Source organism: Ptychodera flava, chromosome 14 (assembly GCF_041260155.1).
Source record: "Ptychodera flava strain L36383 chromosome 14, AS_Pfla_20210202, whole genome shotgun sequence".
In the NCBI taxonomy this organism is placed as follows: Eukaryota; Metazoa; Hemichordata; class Enteropneusta; family Ptychoderidae; genus Ptychodera; species Ptychodera flava.
Genome location: NC_091941.1, coordinates 23,660,772 through 23,678,131, shown reverse-complemented (window position 1 = coordinate 23,678,131; position 17,360 = coordinate 23,660,772). Strand labels below are relative to the sequence as shown.

The 17,360-nt window shown below is 39.0% G+C and overlaps 1 protein-coding gene across 1 annotated transcript in view; it reads left to right on the top strand.

Moving 5' to 3' along the window:
- Positions 1-17,360, top strand: part of LOC139149833 (chromatin-remodeling ATPase INO80-like) — a 60,406-nt gene that overhangs the window by 21,025 nt on the left and 22,021 nt on the right. Inside the window, exons 6-21 of the mRNA XM_070721829.1 lie at positions 421-535; positions 1,370-1,422; positions 1,961-2,125; positions 3,811-4,068; positions 4,957-5,152; positions 6,021-6,164; positions 7,208-7,410; positions 8,092-8,187; positions 8,667-8,872; positions 9,574-9,658; positions 9,982-10,099; positions 10,532-10,617; positions 11,374-11,544; positions 12,288-12,421; positions 15,326-15,607; positions 16,630-16,906. Coding sequence (XP_070577930.1) covers positions 421-535; positions 1,370-1,422; positions 1,961-2,125; positions 3,811-4,068; positions 4,957-5,152; positions 6,021-6,164; positions 7,208-7,410; positions 8,092-8,187; positions 8,667-8,872; positions 9,574-9,658; positions 9,982-10,099; positions 10,532-10,617; positions 11,374-11,544; positions 12,288-12,421; positions 15,326-15,607; positions 16,630-16,906 — 2,589 coding nt within the window. The remainder of the gene's footprint in view (positions 1-420; positions 536-1,369; positions 1,423-1,960; positions 2,126-3,810; positions 4,069-4,956; positions 5,153-6,020; positions 6,165-7,207; positions 7,411-8,091; positions 8,188-8,666; positions 8,873-9,573; positions 9,659-9,981; positions 10,100-10,531; positions 10,618-11,373; positions 11,545-12,287; positions 12,422-15,325; positions 15,608-16,629; positions 16,907-17,360) is intronic.

Genomic DNA, 17,360 nt, shown 5'->3' with positions numbered 1-17,360 from the left:
GGTCGCTTGCTTTTTCAAAACCGCTGGTATACAAGTCCCTAGGATGACTTTAGTGAGATAATTTCATACATTCAGGAAATACTTAATTTTGTATTCATGTCTATTGTAGCTTCAGGGACATTGGCCCTATGTTTACTCTAATGTCCGTCACTTCAAAGACTTGTTAGAATGTGCAAGGGAACTTGAAACCAGGCGATCTCATCTTCCTCAAGTTACACTCCTTGAATTGAAATAGAAATGTATAGATATCTGTTTCTTGAAGGCAACCATATATCACAATATTCCTACATCTAATAAATTCCTTGTAGATTACATTTCTACATTTTTTTTCTTTGTTTGAATAATGTCAATAACACCTCTTTAATGTCACAGATTTTATGTACAACCTCCATTTGAGCACTAAATGTTTCCTTTTAACAGCTCCGGCAGTACATGTACTACAGCTCTGGTCTTCTATCCAACTATGACAAGTTTCCAGAACACCAGAGAGCCATCCTTGGTCCGCGGAAGAAGAAGGATGAGAAGAAAATAAAAGGCAAGTAGTAATTTATGTACACTAGCCCTCCTATCTCCATTTCCGGTGTGTTGGTGCACCTGCTCTACAGAAAGCCATCAGGAATTGTCCAAGTCTAGTGGTTACAACATGAAAGAAATGAAGGGAAAACAAATTTTCTGTCGGCCCATTCAAGTAACATCTACATTTCATACTGATGTTTGAGTTTATGCCCCATCCCCTCCCTGTGTGTGTGTACTGTGTTCTTCTGAGAATTTTTAACTTTTCTACAAGAACTCCTCTTCATGTTGTCATGTGATTTATCTGCACAGTCTCAAAATTACTTGAATGTGTTTACAAACTTGTACAAGTATGTAGATACTTTAATGTCATCATCATCTTTGCCATCATCATTGTCCCTATTGTCAGCATATTTGCCAAGTGTTTCCAAATACATTGTAATTCAATGTCAGGGTCATGTTTAAATATAAAGTACAGGCAGTACATCACAGAGAAATAAGACCACTGATATGAATATGGGAAAAAGCAATATTCAGGTTGAAGAATTTCACAAATACGAATATATAAGACACACACCAAAATGTTGAGACAGCAGTAATAAGTATTATAATTCATGTAAGACAGGAATAGCCGTTGGATAAAAGCTGGTTTTGAAAACATTGGGTAGGAATAGATACCAATATAAGTTTAAATCTAACTAGTCATTTGTTAAGCATTAAATCCACAGAGTAGAGAATATTAATTCATAAAGTGAAGAAAAATTTTGGAGTAAACTAGGGCCTGGCAACGATTCATTTGGTATCTGGAACATTTCTTGCTACTCCTATATGAAGATGAATTTTCTGTTTATTTCAGCCAAGCTGAAGAGATTGAAGAAAAAGAAACTTGCAGCAAATGGAACTCCACAGGTAAAGTTTTAAAAAAGAAAAGTTACATTTTCCAGAAAAACGAAACAATTTTACTGCTTTACTCAGCTATACTCAGTCTTTCATTTCAACCGTTAAATGACTGCAATCATGGATTGCTGAAAAAACCTCTTTAGGTAAGAAGACAAGAAGGGGGTTTGGATTTAATTATTCCTTATCAGTAAAGCCATTCCCAATCAGTGGAACCCTGAAAAAAAAAAAATCAGTGCAAAAAATCAGTGGAACCTTGAAGATCACTGTGACATACATTATCCCAATTCAGTCAAGTTCAGTCAAATCACCATGCTTACTTGTATGTATGTCTAGGCATATTGGTCTTTGAAATTCCTGTGCAAGTACATGGTTTTCAAAAAGTCAAGTACATACTTTTGGACCTGTTATACTTTACTGCTTTTAATGCATTATTGGACTTGGTAGTGACAGGGGAATCTTGCCTGACAAGAGTTGATAAAGGCAGACATCGTGTATTCCTTCAAATGTGTCACTTGCTGATGTATCTATTCCATTGTTTTCAATTCAGTTGTTGAAGCACAAAGCTCAGCATGGCCAAGTGACCATGGACCAGAAAGCCCTGGCGGCACTGTTCCGTGAGACTGCCAACAGAAAGAAGCACCTGACTGCCAAGGAAGCTGATATCAAGAGAAAGAAAATATGGATTTCCATTGGAAAGAAAGATATCCCTAAGGTATTGTTGTGTAGATCAGTACAAGTTGATATACACTTAATAGTAGGTTGTACTGGTCTTTCCTCACAAGGCTTTGAAAATTATTATCATTTGGTGATTAAAGAGGCACTCCTACTTGGTAACATTTTAAAACACCTTCTTTTCATGCCAACGGTCGATATTTGACGTGGCAACTCTGCGCGGATCGCGAGATATCGATAAAAACATGTCATTTCCCGAGCGTATTTTTCACATCCTGAACTTTTACGATCGTTTCTTTTTATGACCCAAAATCCCTGGAAAGTGTGTTGTTGTGCTGATTGACGATATTCTAAGGAGTCTAAAAACGTTCGAATGACGCAATTAATTTACCTCCTACTGCGATGACCTTATATACATCATTATCAATGCCCTTACCTCTGGTAATTCTTTTTAAAACTTCTCCTTAGTTTTTGTCGTTTTCATTATTCTCAATCAGATGTATTAAATTTTTAAACAATACCACATAGATATCAGTTTTTTACGTGTAAAATATTAGTTGCCTCTGATAACTACATTTTGTCGTCTGCCACACAGTTACGCGTGGTTTGATACATAGCGGCCGCCCCGTGTTGTATGCGCGCATACCATGCGGCGGCCACTATGCTCACTATGTATCAACCGCACCTATCTGTGCTAGTCACCTATGCAATTCTGGTGGAATCAGCAAACTTTGTTTTTCGTTTTTTTGCCGAGTCAGTAGGACTCGGCTTTCAACCATGGGACATGACCGCTCACCGACGCGAGTGGTACTGTGGCGTACAGCAGCGTCAGCGTAGACTAGTACTCCATAGCTTAGTTGACAATGGCTCCCATTGCCGAACGTTCGATGTTCGGAAACTGAATTTAGGTTGGCCAACGGAATTCAAACTTTTTTGAGGACATGTTTTTATCGATATCTCGCGATCCGCGCGCAGTCGCCACGTCAAATATCGACCGTTGGCATTAAAAATGTGTTTTAAAAATGTCACCAAGTGGGAGTGCCACTTGGTGATTAAATGGCTATTTTGTGGAGTTGCATTTCTGCAGTGGATACTAACATGAAATGGTGTACAGTGTAAAATGTTTCTTTGTGCCCACGCATGCTCTTACTGAACTCAGTGCCAAATCCAGGGTTTTAACCTTTCATTCTATGTTGGTCAAGTGAAGTCCTATGACATCCCGTTCACAACCAAATTTGTAATATGTTGAGAGAAAGTCACATGTAAAAATACTTTCCATAAACTTGACGAGTTTTGTCACAGCTTGTCAATTATCAGATCATCAAGAAAAAATATGTTTTTCCATAGTTCACATCATGAATGCAACAAATAATTTTCAAAATACTAGACGCCAAGTCATATTTCATATAGACTCTCTTTGTAGTAGGCTTGCATATTCAACCATTTACACACAGTCTGCATAATTCAAAGCATCAATGAATTGCTGTACTATTAACCGCACAAAAACACTTTTCTGATGCTACTCGCTTATCACGCTTGCATAAAAGTAATGATGTTTTCTTGAAGCATTGCACTCAGTTTACTATCATTTGTCATGACTCAGTAAATTTGACATATTAAGTCATTAGCCTCAGAATTAACAGTGAAAATTCTAAATGTGGTATTTCCCTCTTACATCTGAGTCTAAACGTCACCGATGTGCTATCATCTTTTCCTCACTGACAGGCACACAAGCAAAGATCCTCCGTGCACAACAACATGGTGAGCAACGCCAAGAAGCTGGCCCAGCTGTGCCAGAAGGAACAACGCAGAGCGGCTATGCAATCACAGCGCGTGTGCAAGGAAACGCCCCAGAGAGCCAGGAGACTCACCAGAGAGATGATGGTCTACTGGAAACGCTATGAGAAGGTTGAAAAAGAACACAGAAAGAGGGCTGAGAAAGAGGCAATGGAGCAAAGGAGATTGGATGAAGAAATGAGAGAGGTGGGTCCACCGTCTAGTTACTGTATTACAGCCAGCTGGAATCGTTTTGAGTGACTTTCTATTATCCAAATACAATAGTGTTTCATGTTCTAAGGGACTTTATAGATTGAAAATAATTAAAAAGGTTACACAGAGGCCCAAATTTGTTACAGATAATACAGCTGCATAAATTATACGAAGTGTAAGTTTGATATTTCAAAAATAGACACTAACATTATGACTAGCAGGCATGGCATGTATGATATCTATCAAATGAAACATTAATCAATGTAAACTGTTGGAACTACAAGTTTACCAGTAATTTGGCAGACGCACAGCTTACTTCAACCCGTAGATAATGGTGTGTAACACCTTTGGAGAAAGGTGGTTACTTTTGAGCATGATCTTGATGTTTTTAAACTCAACTAAAAATTAGTGTACCACCAAAGACTGTCGGATTCATACAATTACATTGTACAGCAATCATTAGTTCTAGCCTTTGCAGGGTTTCCTGATGGTACAATTTGCAATTAGAAAAGCTTGTACTTTTATATTTCTTGTAATTACTGCAATATGTCAAATGTCAGAAGTGATGTTCTCTCTTGCATGGTTTGATGTCAAAAAGCAGCTTTAGTTCAACATGAAGACGAGGGAAGACAGTGAAACATGGTGTTCATCTAGAAAAGATAGCTTTGTCATAATTTCAAGTAGTGTAACATTCCTTTTGGGTGTCAAACACCCAAACAGTGCTGGTGTGGTAGCTAGTCATATCTGCTCCCAGTGAGTAATTATCCAGTTTGCACTGAGGCAGATACTAAACTTACCAAAATCATCAAACACATAAACATACCGAGCATGACAAAATAAGAAAAGAAATTCACTGTTTACTCACTGTTTATTATCTGACAGGCAAAGAGACAGCAGAGAAAACTGAATTTCCTGATCACGCAGACCGAGCTGTACGCCCATTTTATGAGTCGTAAACTGACCGGAGAAGGCGAGGCTGAACAGGAGAGGATCCTCAGTAAACTGGAAGACAACACAACCAAGAGACCAGTGGCTGTTGAAGGTGGTACTGTCATCGATGTGGAGGGCGATGACTACGGTGGGTCTTCTAAACAGATTTACTGCAGACTTGAACATTTTCATGACAAAATATTTTCATGAATTTTTTTAGGTACATGCGCAAATTTATTATTTGCAGACATTTTTAGTTGTGCACTATATCTACACCATACAAGTGCAAGAATTTGATTGTTGATTTGTAATGTATACTATGAAGCCTGCCCTCATAAGGACACCTTTGGAAATGGCGAAAGTGTCCATTATCCTCTTACCACCATGGTTTGGTCCAGCCCCATTGCTTTCAGTGGTGAGAGTGGGCCTGTTTACAGCGAATCGGGGATGAAAGGGTTCATGGAGAGGTGTCTTTAATATACAGATATAGCAATTGGAACTCATAACTTACACCCAAAAAAAAGATCAGTGTACAGTTCTGATTAGAGATTACATCATAAGGGTTTCAGGAAATTTACACCCAGGCATTTTGTCAGTTTTTGCCCTTGGAGTCCTAGTAATTAAAATTTTTCTTCTCGTACAGTCGAAAAAAACAGCATTATGAACTTGTGGTCATTATTTGCACTCCCTTGTTTTCTAGGAGCATCATAATAAATATTGACAAAGTCAACTCTTTCAAATTGCATTGTGTAATCCCTTGGCGGTCTTAAATATCCCAAAATATAGAATTTAGAAATCAATGTTTAAAAAGGGAATTGATGTACACCTATATTGTGTGCTGATACTTAATTATATAGATAATGGACTATAACAGCTCTGGTACCTGTGTGAGAAACTTCACAAGATTGATGTTTTGCCTGGTGGTTCATTTAGATTTTGTGCACCAATTCAACTGTCCTTCGATCAGTTCTCACAATAAATGCCTTTCCTCTTGCCCTCCTTTTGACACTGTGTAGATGGTGACAACATGAAACAACAAGCTCTGTACAATGCCCGCAGTGCCTACAGTGCCCATGAAGCCAAGTCCAAATCATTTGATGGAAATCTGGATGTGTCCGGCGCCAGACGTAGACAGTCTTCCACAGAATCTCAGGCAGCTTGTAAGTACTGTGAAGATACAGACAGTGATAATACATAAAGCTGTGCCTTGTCAGAGTGCTAATGGATTTATGTAAATGCATCAGCTATGGTGCAAATAAAATTGCTTCCTAAACGAAACTTAATAAAGTTACCTCTGCAAGAGCCAGCACTCTGTTTCAGTTCTCAGGAAGTAACTTTTGAAACCACAGAAAGGAGTGGATCTTCCCACAGAGCAATAAAGGAAATAATGGAAACAAAGGGAAGTGTAACTGTTTTCAATGTGTAACATCAGTTTCCGTTGATGCAAAACCAACTCTGCTAGTGAATGAACAGACAATACAGGCAGACACACAATTGGAATGCAACAATACAACACAATTTGGCAAGACAAACTTTACTGAACTGGTCAATCTCAAACATATTGGTTTTTGATCATGTGTCATAAGTTATACACTTTCTTAGTCCTCCTGAGTTTTTATTTGATTAGGCTGACTGAAAAATATTCTGCCGTTCAAAATATTTGATAGGCCGTTGTGAACAAATCTCATCATACATGTTGTGCAGCTTTCATGAATACTGAGATTTGAATACAGACATTATGTTTGACATTGACTTTTGCCAATGTGACCTGCAGCATACTGAGTTTGAAGAGTATTCTCTTTCCATATTCAAAAATAAATTGTTTGACAAATTTTATCAAATAGCAATTGAAGTAATCATATTGAAAGTAATATCTTTGCAATCCCGTGTTTTTGTCGCAAAAGTGATTGACTATAACAACAACTCCTTATTTAATATCAGAATAACCTGAAAAACTGTAACCATCATAAAACACACAAAAAAATTTTGTTTGCTTTTGCAACCTGTAGTGAGAGACATCTGACATTCATAATAATAAAAGATTGTATTCCATGATTTTGTATGTCAAGACATTCTGACAGCAAGTACGTAGAGACTAACATTGTGATGACAATTCAGAACTCGTCATAACTAACAGATATTCTGATGGTGATCACAATTCAGAACTGGTTATAGATAACAGATATTCTGATTACGTTTACAGTTAGTTTAGCCAACCCATCTTCCATGGGTGGACAAGACATTCCCCAGCCAGACATGTTCCAGGGTCAACTGAAAGGCTATCAGCTGAAAGGCATGAACTGGCTGGCCAACCTCTACGACTGCAGTATTAACGGTATCCTGGCTGATGAGATGGGTCTTGGCAAGACTGTCCAGAGTATTGCACTGATGGCCCACCTAGCAGAGGTAAGCTGCCACATATCATTTTGTCATGACAATTTGCAAATTTGATTTCCTCCTGTGTAGAAAGATAACATCAAAAAAAGTTTATCAATTACAATCATTTGGGTAAACAAACCCATGCCATGTGAAAGTATCAGGGTTCGTACAGTCCTGGAAAGTCCTGGAAAGTCCTGGAATTTAAAACCACTCCTGGAAACTCCTGGAAAATCAAAATTTACTCCTGGAAACTCCTGGAAAATCGCTAGTTACAATCGCACACGGTCAAGAAAGGCCAGATCGTAAAGGCGAACGTCAAATATCTCAAAATGTGAAAAAATGTTTTGCGACAGGTGGGCAGCCCTCCTGAGACAAAATTTAGAAAGCGCAGTAGTGTTTCTTATAATGTCGTAAAGGGGTACTCTTGCACTAGTGTGGGTGAGACCATGTTGTGTATTCCATTATCCCACAGGGCATCGCGAACAATATTCGACCAGAAGTTATGAATGTGATCAATAAATGTCGTGTATTAAACTTTTTTCATTATACAAGCCTTACCTGTGTCTAGTGTGTGCCTATTACTTTACCCTAGCTATCTCTGTATAGTATTTCAAAGAAAACAGTCCATATCTGTTAATTGCCCTCCCTAATCCCCTTCATTAATTTGTTCTGCTGACTTTTTCTTTCTTGTCCATCTTTCATTTTCAGACACAAGGGATCTGGGGGCCATTTCTTGTCATCGCTCCGGCGTCCACATTGCATAACTGGCAACAAGAGTGTACTCGATTTGTTCCCAGGTTCAAGGTAACTACAACTTTTTCACATCGGTGGGTTTATCTTACATTGGAGGCAAGTGCTTTGCATAAGATTACTGTTGAAGTAAAGTTTTTCGTGAAGTGTAAATAGAAAACACAAGACTCTGCTACCACTCTGATGTTCATGATGCAGTAACTGTTGAAAAATTTCATTTTTGGAATCAACTTGTTTCAGTGTTTTGGAAAACGTAACTACTTGGTTTGGTGAATAGGTGTGGGCAAGTTTTTAAATATTCATGAGCAAGATAATTATGTTTTATGTTTGTTGTTGTTGTTGCAATATTAGAGGGCATATGATTATTTGTTTATCACTAAATTACTATGTTTGTTTATGACATTTAAGCCCTAATTGTGCCTCTCCTAAAGATATCTCGCTCCTTGAACTCTGTCCATTTGAGTTTATGCATTACCCTTTTAAACAATGGAACCAAGAAGATACATAGATTTGTTTTTATTTATCCATGATAGGCTTTACCTTACTGGGGAAATCAAAGTGAGAGAAAGATCCTTCGTAAGTTCTGGAGTCAGAACAGACAGCTTCACAAGGAAGATGCACCATTTCATATCATCATCACCAGCTACCAACTAGTCGTACAGGACGTCAGGTATTTTCAGAAAATCAAGTGGCAGTACATGATCCTGGACGAGGCTCAGGCCATCAAGAGCAGTAGCAGGTGAGGCAGCACAGTTTTGACCGTAAACAGCAGCTTCTTTTTCACCCAAGGTTTCTTCTGTAGAGGGCTGACTTTTGCCAGTAGGGGAAGAACAGAGTTGTATCAAATTGTGTGTGCTTGTGCAGATGTGACAAACCTGCATTTACTTCCACTGTCCTAGATACTAACAAACTGCTATTGATGGCGGGTTGGGTGGTGTGGGTACAGAGAAAGCATTAGTTGTACCAAGTGAAGGGTTTATTCAGAATACGTTCCAGAGCGGTCACTGCCACTATGGTTTGCAGTAGTATAGCATGGCATGATGTTTGTATAAACATCTAAATAAATCAGTTTTGTTTACTCATCAAAACCAGATTGACAAGAAGTGTACATATTAACCCTTTGAGTGTAAAAGTCTATTTTTGTCCCCTTACGAAAATAGATCCCAGTCAATTTTTCTCAGATTTTTGCCAAAATTTTGAAAAATAACTCTAGCCAATGAAATGTGATGTGCATTTAATCCAAAATTATCAAAAAATTGCAGAAAAATTCATAAAAATTGTTAAAATTTTGCACTAAAATTTTGGCGGGAGAAAATTACAGCGCTCAAAGGGTTAAATAGTTTACTCGCCCTTCAAGACCATAGATTCATTAGTCACCAGTAAGCTGTCTCACACCCAAACTGATGAGTGTTCTTGTCACTGTGTTTTTTTCTCTCTCAGTGTGAGATGGAAGATTCTTCTGGGATTCAACTGTAGGAACCGACTGCTTCTGACTGGAACTCCAATTCAAAATAGTATGGCTGAGGTAAGCTGTTCCTATTAACTTTCAGCGATTCTTTCAATTTGGCTATTCTAGTGTTAGAAGTCAGTAATTTCTTCTATTGTAACATGTCATGCAATCTGTACATCAGAGTGCCTGCATCAGACAGACTTTTGATAAAACAACATTTAAGATTGTTTGGAAACCCAATCAGTAAAAAAAAATGAATGCTTGATTTAAACAAATCCTCTTTTGCTGGGATGTCCTTGGATCTACACCAGAGATAGTGTTTGCCTTTACAAGAAAAGTGCAGCCATGTTTTACAGACTCAATCACTCTTATTCTTTTTTCCTTTCTCTGTCTCACAGCTGTGGGCACTACTTCATTTTATCATGCCGACGTTGTTTGACAGTCATGAAGAATTCAATGAATGGTTTTCCAAGGACATTGAAAGTCATGCAGAGAAACAGTCAGGCCTCAATGAAGGTAATTCATTTTCTGTTGTGTCACCGTTCAGAAATCTTGAAATCAAAAAAAAGTCATTGAGTGAAATTCAGAAGGCATGGGATGTTTTATTATATATTTTATTAAACGGGAGTATTTGCAATTGGTGTTAGCGCTTTCCAAAATCTGATTTGTTTTTACCAGTGAAAATACCCAGCTGAATAGAAGGACTGTTACTTGCCGTGAATTGACAAACAGTAACTGCACAGAGTGAATGTTTTAAGTTACGTAAATTCATGTGTGTGTTACTTTTGTGTAATTTTTTTCACTGAATAAATTCCTCTTGGCATGGATTGCAAAAGTCAGTACTCAAGATGCTCAATTAGATAGGCCATATAATCAATGTAAAAATTGTAAAACTTCAGAGAGTATAAACTGACAAATTGCTCCTTTTTTCTTTTCACTAAATTTCAGAGCAACTTTCACGTCTTCACATGATCTTGAAACCATTCATGTTGAGGAGAATCAAGAAAGATGTTGAAAATGAATTGTCTGATAAGGTAAGCTACTCCCTGTGAAATGCGTGAATGCTGTTGACATCAATAGAAACAAGCAAAGAATCGTAGTCCCCTTCTAGAGTATTATTTGGCAAAAGATTGGATTTCAAAATGATTCCTGTCAAGTTGAATCATTTTACATAGCTACTGATATCTGAAATCCACACCGCCCATGACTTTTTGATAGTTTGAGCAATTTTGTTTGTGTATTTTTTTTATTTCCAAGCAAATATGTGAAGACTAGTAGCCGCAGAAATTTTCAGTGTACGGCAGTTTATCTATGAGAGAAAGAACAGATTTAAATCCAATGTTTTGGAGTAATAGTGGAAAATAGTCAATACTTTGAACCAATTCTGCAACAAACCAATTTAGTAATGTCTGCATGCAGCCATGACCTTTGTGGTAGATATGACATCTGACTTTGACTTTTGTGGTAGATAAGACATCTGACTTGACCATTGTGGTAGATATGACATCTGACTTGACCATTCTGGTAGATACGACATCTGACTGTGACCTTTGTGGTAGATATGACATCTGACTTTGACTTTTGTGGTAGATAAGACATCTGACTTGACCATTGTGGTAGATATGACATCTGACTTGACCATTCTGGTAGATACGACATCTGACTTTGACTTTTCTGGTAGATACAACATCTGACTCTTTACATAGGCACTTTCCAGTTTCTGTAGAAAGAGTATTTCTTCATAAAGCCATCATCATGTAATGATGTATCGGTGTTACTCTTTCTTTCAGATTGAAGTGTTGGTCTATTGTCACCTGACAACAAGACAGCGACTTCTGTATCAGGCAGTGAAAAACAAGATATCCATTGAGGACCTGCTGCAGTCGACCAGAGCTCACACGGCGTCACAAGTTCAGTCCACAACAAGCAGCCTCATGAACTTAGTCATGCAATTTAGAAAGGTATACAAGTCTTTTCTCAAATATCAGTGCTTCTCTTTCCTGGTAAACAGCATTTTTTCTATTCCTCCTGTATCTACTTTCTTCCTCTCTCGTATCTGCCCTCTTTGTCATTTTGAAACTTCATTGTATCCAATCAACCTGCTGAATTGCAATGTATGGTAATGAAATACTTAGTATTTACACTGTTCAGTGGACTTGCTTTGCATATTTGGAAATGTCTCAGACACAGTTTCCTCTAGTTTGACAAATTTAGCCCATAATTACTGGATGAGTTGATATGTCGACACATTTTAAGCCATTGTGATCATTGATTAGACTGGTTCAGTCATTCAAGCCGACGTGACAAGCTCATTCAGATTTGTTTGATTTGTTATGGAAATAATTTCAAATGCACAATATTTGAAATTCAAAATGGCCGACATCCCTATGTTAACTCTATGGGGAAAAATCAAATTTGCAATTTTCAAAAAACTAAGATAGTGAAAGTTTTTCTCACTCCACAAACTCGAAAATGAACCTCCACAAGTGGTAGATCAGAAAAATATTGAAAAAATTTGAGAGGCCGAATATCTGTCCCTGAGGTGCGGTATACCATAACATAGCTAATAGTGAAATGAACCTCTCAGGAGACAGACTATTAAAGATTCAGAGAATTTTTTGGGAAAAAATGAGTGGATGTCTGTGATCAGAACTGCTTTTCTCCTGTTCCAGTATAAATGTTTTCATTTTGTCTCATTCTACAGGTGTGCAATCATCCAGAATTGTTTGAGAAGAGAGAAACACAGTCACCCCTGACAACCAGACCTACTTCATTTCTACTGCCAAAGCTACTTTACAGAGAAGGTTTACTTGAAAAAGTGCAACCTGACAAATACAAGTGAGTTTCCTACCTGTTCCTGTCAAGGTAGTATGCGCCTCGAAAGTGAAAGACTTCAACTTTTGCTGAAACTTTCCTCGATGAAACTTTCAACCATTCTCTCACTATATCAATAATAAAAATCTTGGGTCGCTGTGCAAATTATGTTACTAGAGAAACAAATTACCCAACATTTACTGATATTTGAAATTCAAAATGGCTGCCATCCCTGTGTTAAGTTAATGGGGAGAAAATGAAATTTTGATTTTCGAAAAACTCAGACTGTAAAAAAATATTTTTTAAACCAAGACCTTTAAAATGAGCACCACAAGCAGTGCATCAGAAAAGAATTGTAAAAAGTTGAGAGTCCTATATCTGTCTCCGAGGCACATTCTTCCTTCAAACTGAAAGCAAAGGAAACAAATGTTTAAGAAGCAATATTTGACACAAGTGAGGTTGTTTTTCCTTTGATTGTGACATTGTTTCATGAAAATAAATAAGATGAATTATCACAAAGACGCCATTATCTATTTGGAATGGCAATCAACAGCATTAACCCTTTTCCTGCCGAGCACCCTTGTCCGTTATCCTCCCAAGTCAGTAGAAAACCGCCCCATAATATGTGCCTGCAAAAGATTGGCTCTCCTGCATGTTATCCTGCCAGGCATTTTGGCAGAAATCGCCCATTTTCAGGGTAGTTTTAGCCGTACTTATACGTGTTAGACTTCGATAATTTCTACATGCCCGTAGACAGGGGAAGGAGCTCAAGGGTTGCTGCAGAAAAAAATTGAGGTCACCGGCTTTGTTTGCCCCTGGGAGTGCATCATTTTATTGCCGTTTCATGTTTATTTTTTCGGAAATAAACTCCTTCAGTATTACGCACGTCCGCTAGGCACAAACATCACCTCACTCGTCTGTTAGTCAGAGACCCTGAGGGTCGTGCTAGGGGTGCAGAAGCACCGTCAAACCTGTCCTGTTTCCCCAGGGTAGGGTCAATTGAATACGTACCTTAAACGACTTGGCAGTGTAGCACAGAAACTACGTTTTTGCCGTTGTATTAACGACATGGCTGAGCCATTGAAGCACAGCTCAACGTAGTTTAGCCAGCTCAGTTGGGAGTTGGCTTACGAGTGTTACCGTTCATTACTGACTTAATCGAGTGGTCCTCAGTCAGGTACGGGTTTGTACCAACATGGCTTGGGCTGCAGCTAACCAGTGATAACCAGTCACTACACCCAAGTCTTCAGTTCACTTTTGCGATGCACGGGTGCAACGCAATATGCTTCCATTGTTCTAGCCATCGACGTGTCCACATGCCTGGCAGCCATATTGTACTGCTAGCTGGTTTGCATAACAAAAGCAGTCCCTGCTAACTGCAGGCGGTATCCCCGTAGCATATTGACCTTATGTCACCTTTTGAATTCTCTGTACGCAAACAGCGTACGTAGTTACTAATGCGTCGGCAAGAGGATACGTTTGCCTGCAAACCAGAGCCAATACTTCGGACGATGGAATAAATAAAAATCCAAAGCTACGTCCATTGAATGGCACGGCCAAGGCGGTGAAGGACGTTGCCTGGCTTGAACTTGCAGAGCTGAAGCCCAGCTTAGTACGTCGGACACCAGTTTGTAATGGTATTTCCGAGTCGTTCATATCCGTTCCATCGGAGGAACAAGTCGAGCCGTCCTGTCAAAAATACGTTCTCATTTTCAGTCACGCACAACTGAATAAGTGACTTTCGTCTCGCACCATCGGCATATCTGCCAAGTCGTTGCAAGAGGTAGCCTTCTAGATTAGCATTGCCGAGTTGGTCAAGTTCGGCAGCAATCTCTATAGTGCCAGGCAGCCAAGTACGTCCAACTCCGCCAGAAAACGTCACCATGCTATCCTGCCAAGTCTGCTAAAAAGCGGTAAAAAAAACCCAGCCCCCCTCGGGTGTGGGGGACTGGCGGACAGGTTTCTGCACCTTTCCCTGTCTATCGACTCCCTGCAAACCCATTTCGAGGGAAAAGGCGTTCCTTGTCAGAAAACCTCTCCTCGGATGACCCCTAAACGCACAAGGGATAGCAAAACGTAGTGCCGTCGACTTGGCAGGAAAGGGGTACCCAAAAGGGCCCGATTTCCACCGGGTTGGGAGAATAACGGTCACCAGTGCTTAGATTCTGGCTACACCGAATTTCAAGCGGATTTTCACCGACTTGGCAGGAAAAGCATTAAGTTAAGCTGTCAATGTTGAACAGTTCATTTGAAAAACGATGCTTCCAGGGTGGGTCTGCGTCTTGTGTAAATATAGAAACAAAGTGAACCAGTTGCAGTGAGTTTCTGAAATATGAAAATCGTTACCTTGAATGCCATTGTTGGCTTATGGAAATCAATTTCACCGCGTTGGAGTAGCATCAAAGATTAGAAGTCCCTGTATGCATTCATGTGATTTTCTTACACAAGGTTAGAACTGAGCAGACACACATCTTGTAGTAAGTAAAATAACTTGATATAGAATTTGTTTATAAACAGGATTATGAAAATATTGTGAAAATTAGCAGATATTTGGATTTCAAGTGTTAGTCATGTATGTGTCTGGTCTTGATGTCATGGTGACCTGACTGGAACCTATGGCCAGACTTTGATCTGCACTAGAGTTGCATAGCATTTCTGAAGTAGAGGTTTAACCCTTTCACCACCATGGTTTGACCCGATCCCATTGTTTTCTATGATAAAGTTGGACCTTCAGAGAGGGAAATGGGGATGAAAGGGTTAAAGTATAACTCAGTGATGAAGATGAGAATCAATTCAACTTTTACATTCTTTAGACTGCTCATTTCTGTCTTCAATCATTTTCTGAGAAACTTTTCCTGAAAAGTCTGGAAGACTTCTATGGTAGATGTGTACAATCTGTCAGTACTGACCATTGCCTGTGTCTTACAGGGTGCTCTTCAACACACTGTCCATACACCATCCGGAACATATCCACCACTCGCTCTTCCCGGAACAACGAAATCAATCGGACAGCAACTGTTTCTCATTCCTGCGATTCATGGACATGTCCCCGGGGGACCTGAGTCACCTGATGTCGGCAGGCTCCCTGGTCCAGTGGTTGACAATATTTACAGTCATGAAGGCAGCGTACAGGATCTACCATCAGAGAATGTGGATTGAGGAGAGGAACTATCGTACCAGACACAGCCCCTTAAAAAAGTCATCTTCTAAGTGAGTCCATAGCTTTTCTTTCTCTCTTTCAGTGTTGAATGTATGATCACACTTCCATTGCCTTTGGTTTCTTTACAGCTAACAGTAATCTTTCAAAAAATAGGACAGACTTTCAGTTGCTGTAACTTTTGGTGATTTTATTACTATTTTGTTTTTGTGTCAACTATAATTTCTTGTTCTACCCGCCAAAGCATGTAAATACACAGTATTCAGCTTGTCAACTTGGCCAATACTACTAGTGCAGACTACATCATTATTGTTGACAAGTGAATTCTGGTCTGGACTAGAATTTGAATGTAAACAGTAACAAGGCATTTAACACGCATAGACCTGTGTTGAGAGGCTAAATAGTTAAGTGTTTTGACAAGCTTTGGGGGGTTGAACAAGAACTAGTAATTGACATACAAAGCACAAGTAGTGGAAAAATCATCAAAGGTTACAGCTAATGGCTCTTTGATTCGTAATTCTTGACTTGCAACTAAGTGTTCGTATATTATTGTAAAAATGTTCAATGTTTCAACATGAAAAATCTCCCGAAACCTGAATGTGCAGTGTCTTGATGCTTTGATATCTGTTGAAGTCTCAGGCAGTATGCAGTGGGCAAATTTACCAACAAGTTAAAATTTTGGATCGTGGAATCAAGTTCATTGTCGGTGCATTGAGAATTACAAATGTCAATGGCTTTTGTTTTTTGATTGAAATTTCAGTTTCAAATCTGAATTTTGTCACAAATAAACCTGACAAGAGCATTGAACCGTAATGTCAAATTAGTCTGGTATTCAAAAAAGGCTCCTGGTAAAACCTGTAGCTCTTAATGGTCGACACGATCAGCTTGTGTGAAATCATAAGATGCAAGTAAAGTACGCAAAAGTAGTACCAGGTATGCCTGCTCATTCCCAAGCTGTGTCTTCATTTTCGTATGTAGCACAGCTCATTGTCCCTTGTCCCAGCCTGAGGAGAAATGTCTTCTATATCATGTTTACCTAATAACCACGGTTTTAATTATTCCCTTAAAAAAATAGATACCTTTCCAAAGACAGTCTCTTGCTGTGGCCAAGCTGGATGACTTTGTATCCCAACATACGCAGCAGCAGTGTTCTCCAAGACCTTGTGTTCACCAGCCACACTAGCAAGTTTATCTCACACACCACTCACACCTACCACTACATGGCGGAGACACAGTGGCACCGTCGACTGCGCATGTCCAAGATGAAGCTCGGATCGCCAAAGATCCTCGGCTCACCAACAAGAAAGTCACTGCCCACGAGTCCAACACCTACCCCTCTCTCACCGACAAGGGTAAGGGTGCGATCCTTGTGAGAGGTTTTTATGACTTTTTACGCACTGGGAATCTATTGTTTTTATCGATTCTGGTTCTGTCAACTTGTGAAAGAAGAAGACGTGTATCTGCTGGCATTATCATAGCATGAAAAGTAGCTCTGAGAATTTTCATATTTTGATTTCAAAATATTCAAAAAACAAATGTTAAGGTACACCCAACTATTAACTGTTACTTCACTCTGACTAATAAGGTCTTGAGTTGAGAACAAAACACAAAAGCTGTGTGCCTTTGGTGTTTTTTAATTTTGATTTCCTCTATTTCACATTGAAATATCTGTATATGACACCTTGTTGTTTGATAAAATCTACAAATCTTTCTTAAAACCCTTATATGATATCAAATCAAATGCGTCAGTGGTCTGGTATATGTCAAGTCTTTGCTTCTTATTTTCAGACACATTGATGGAATAGT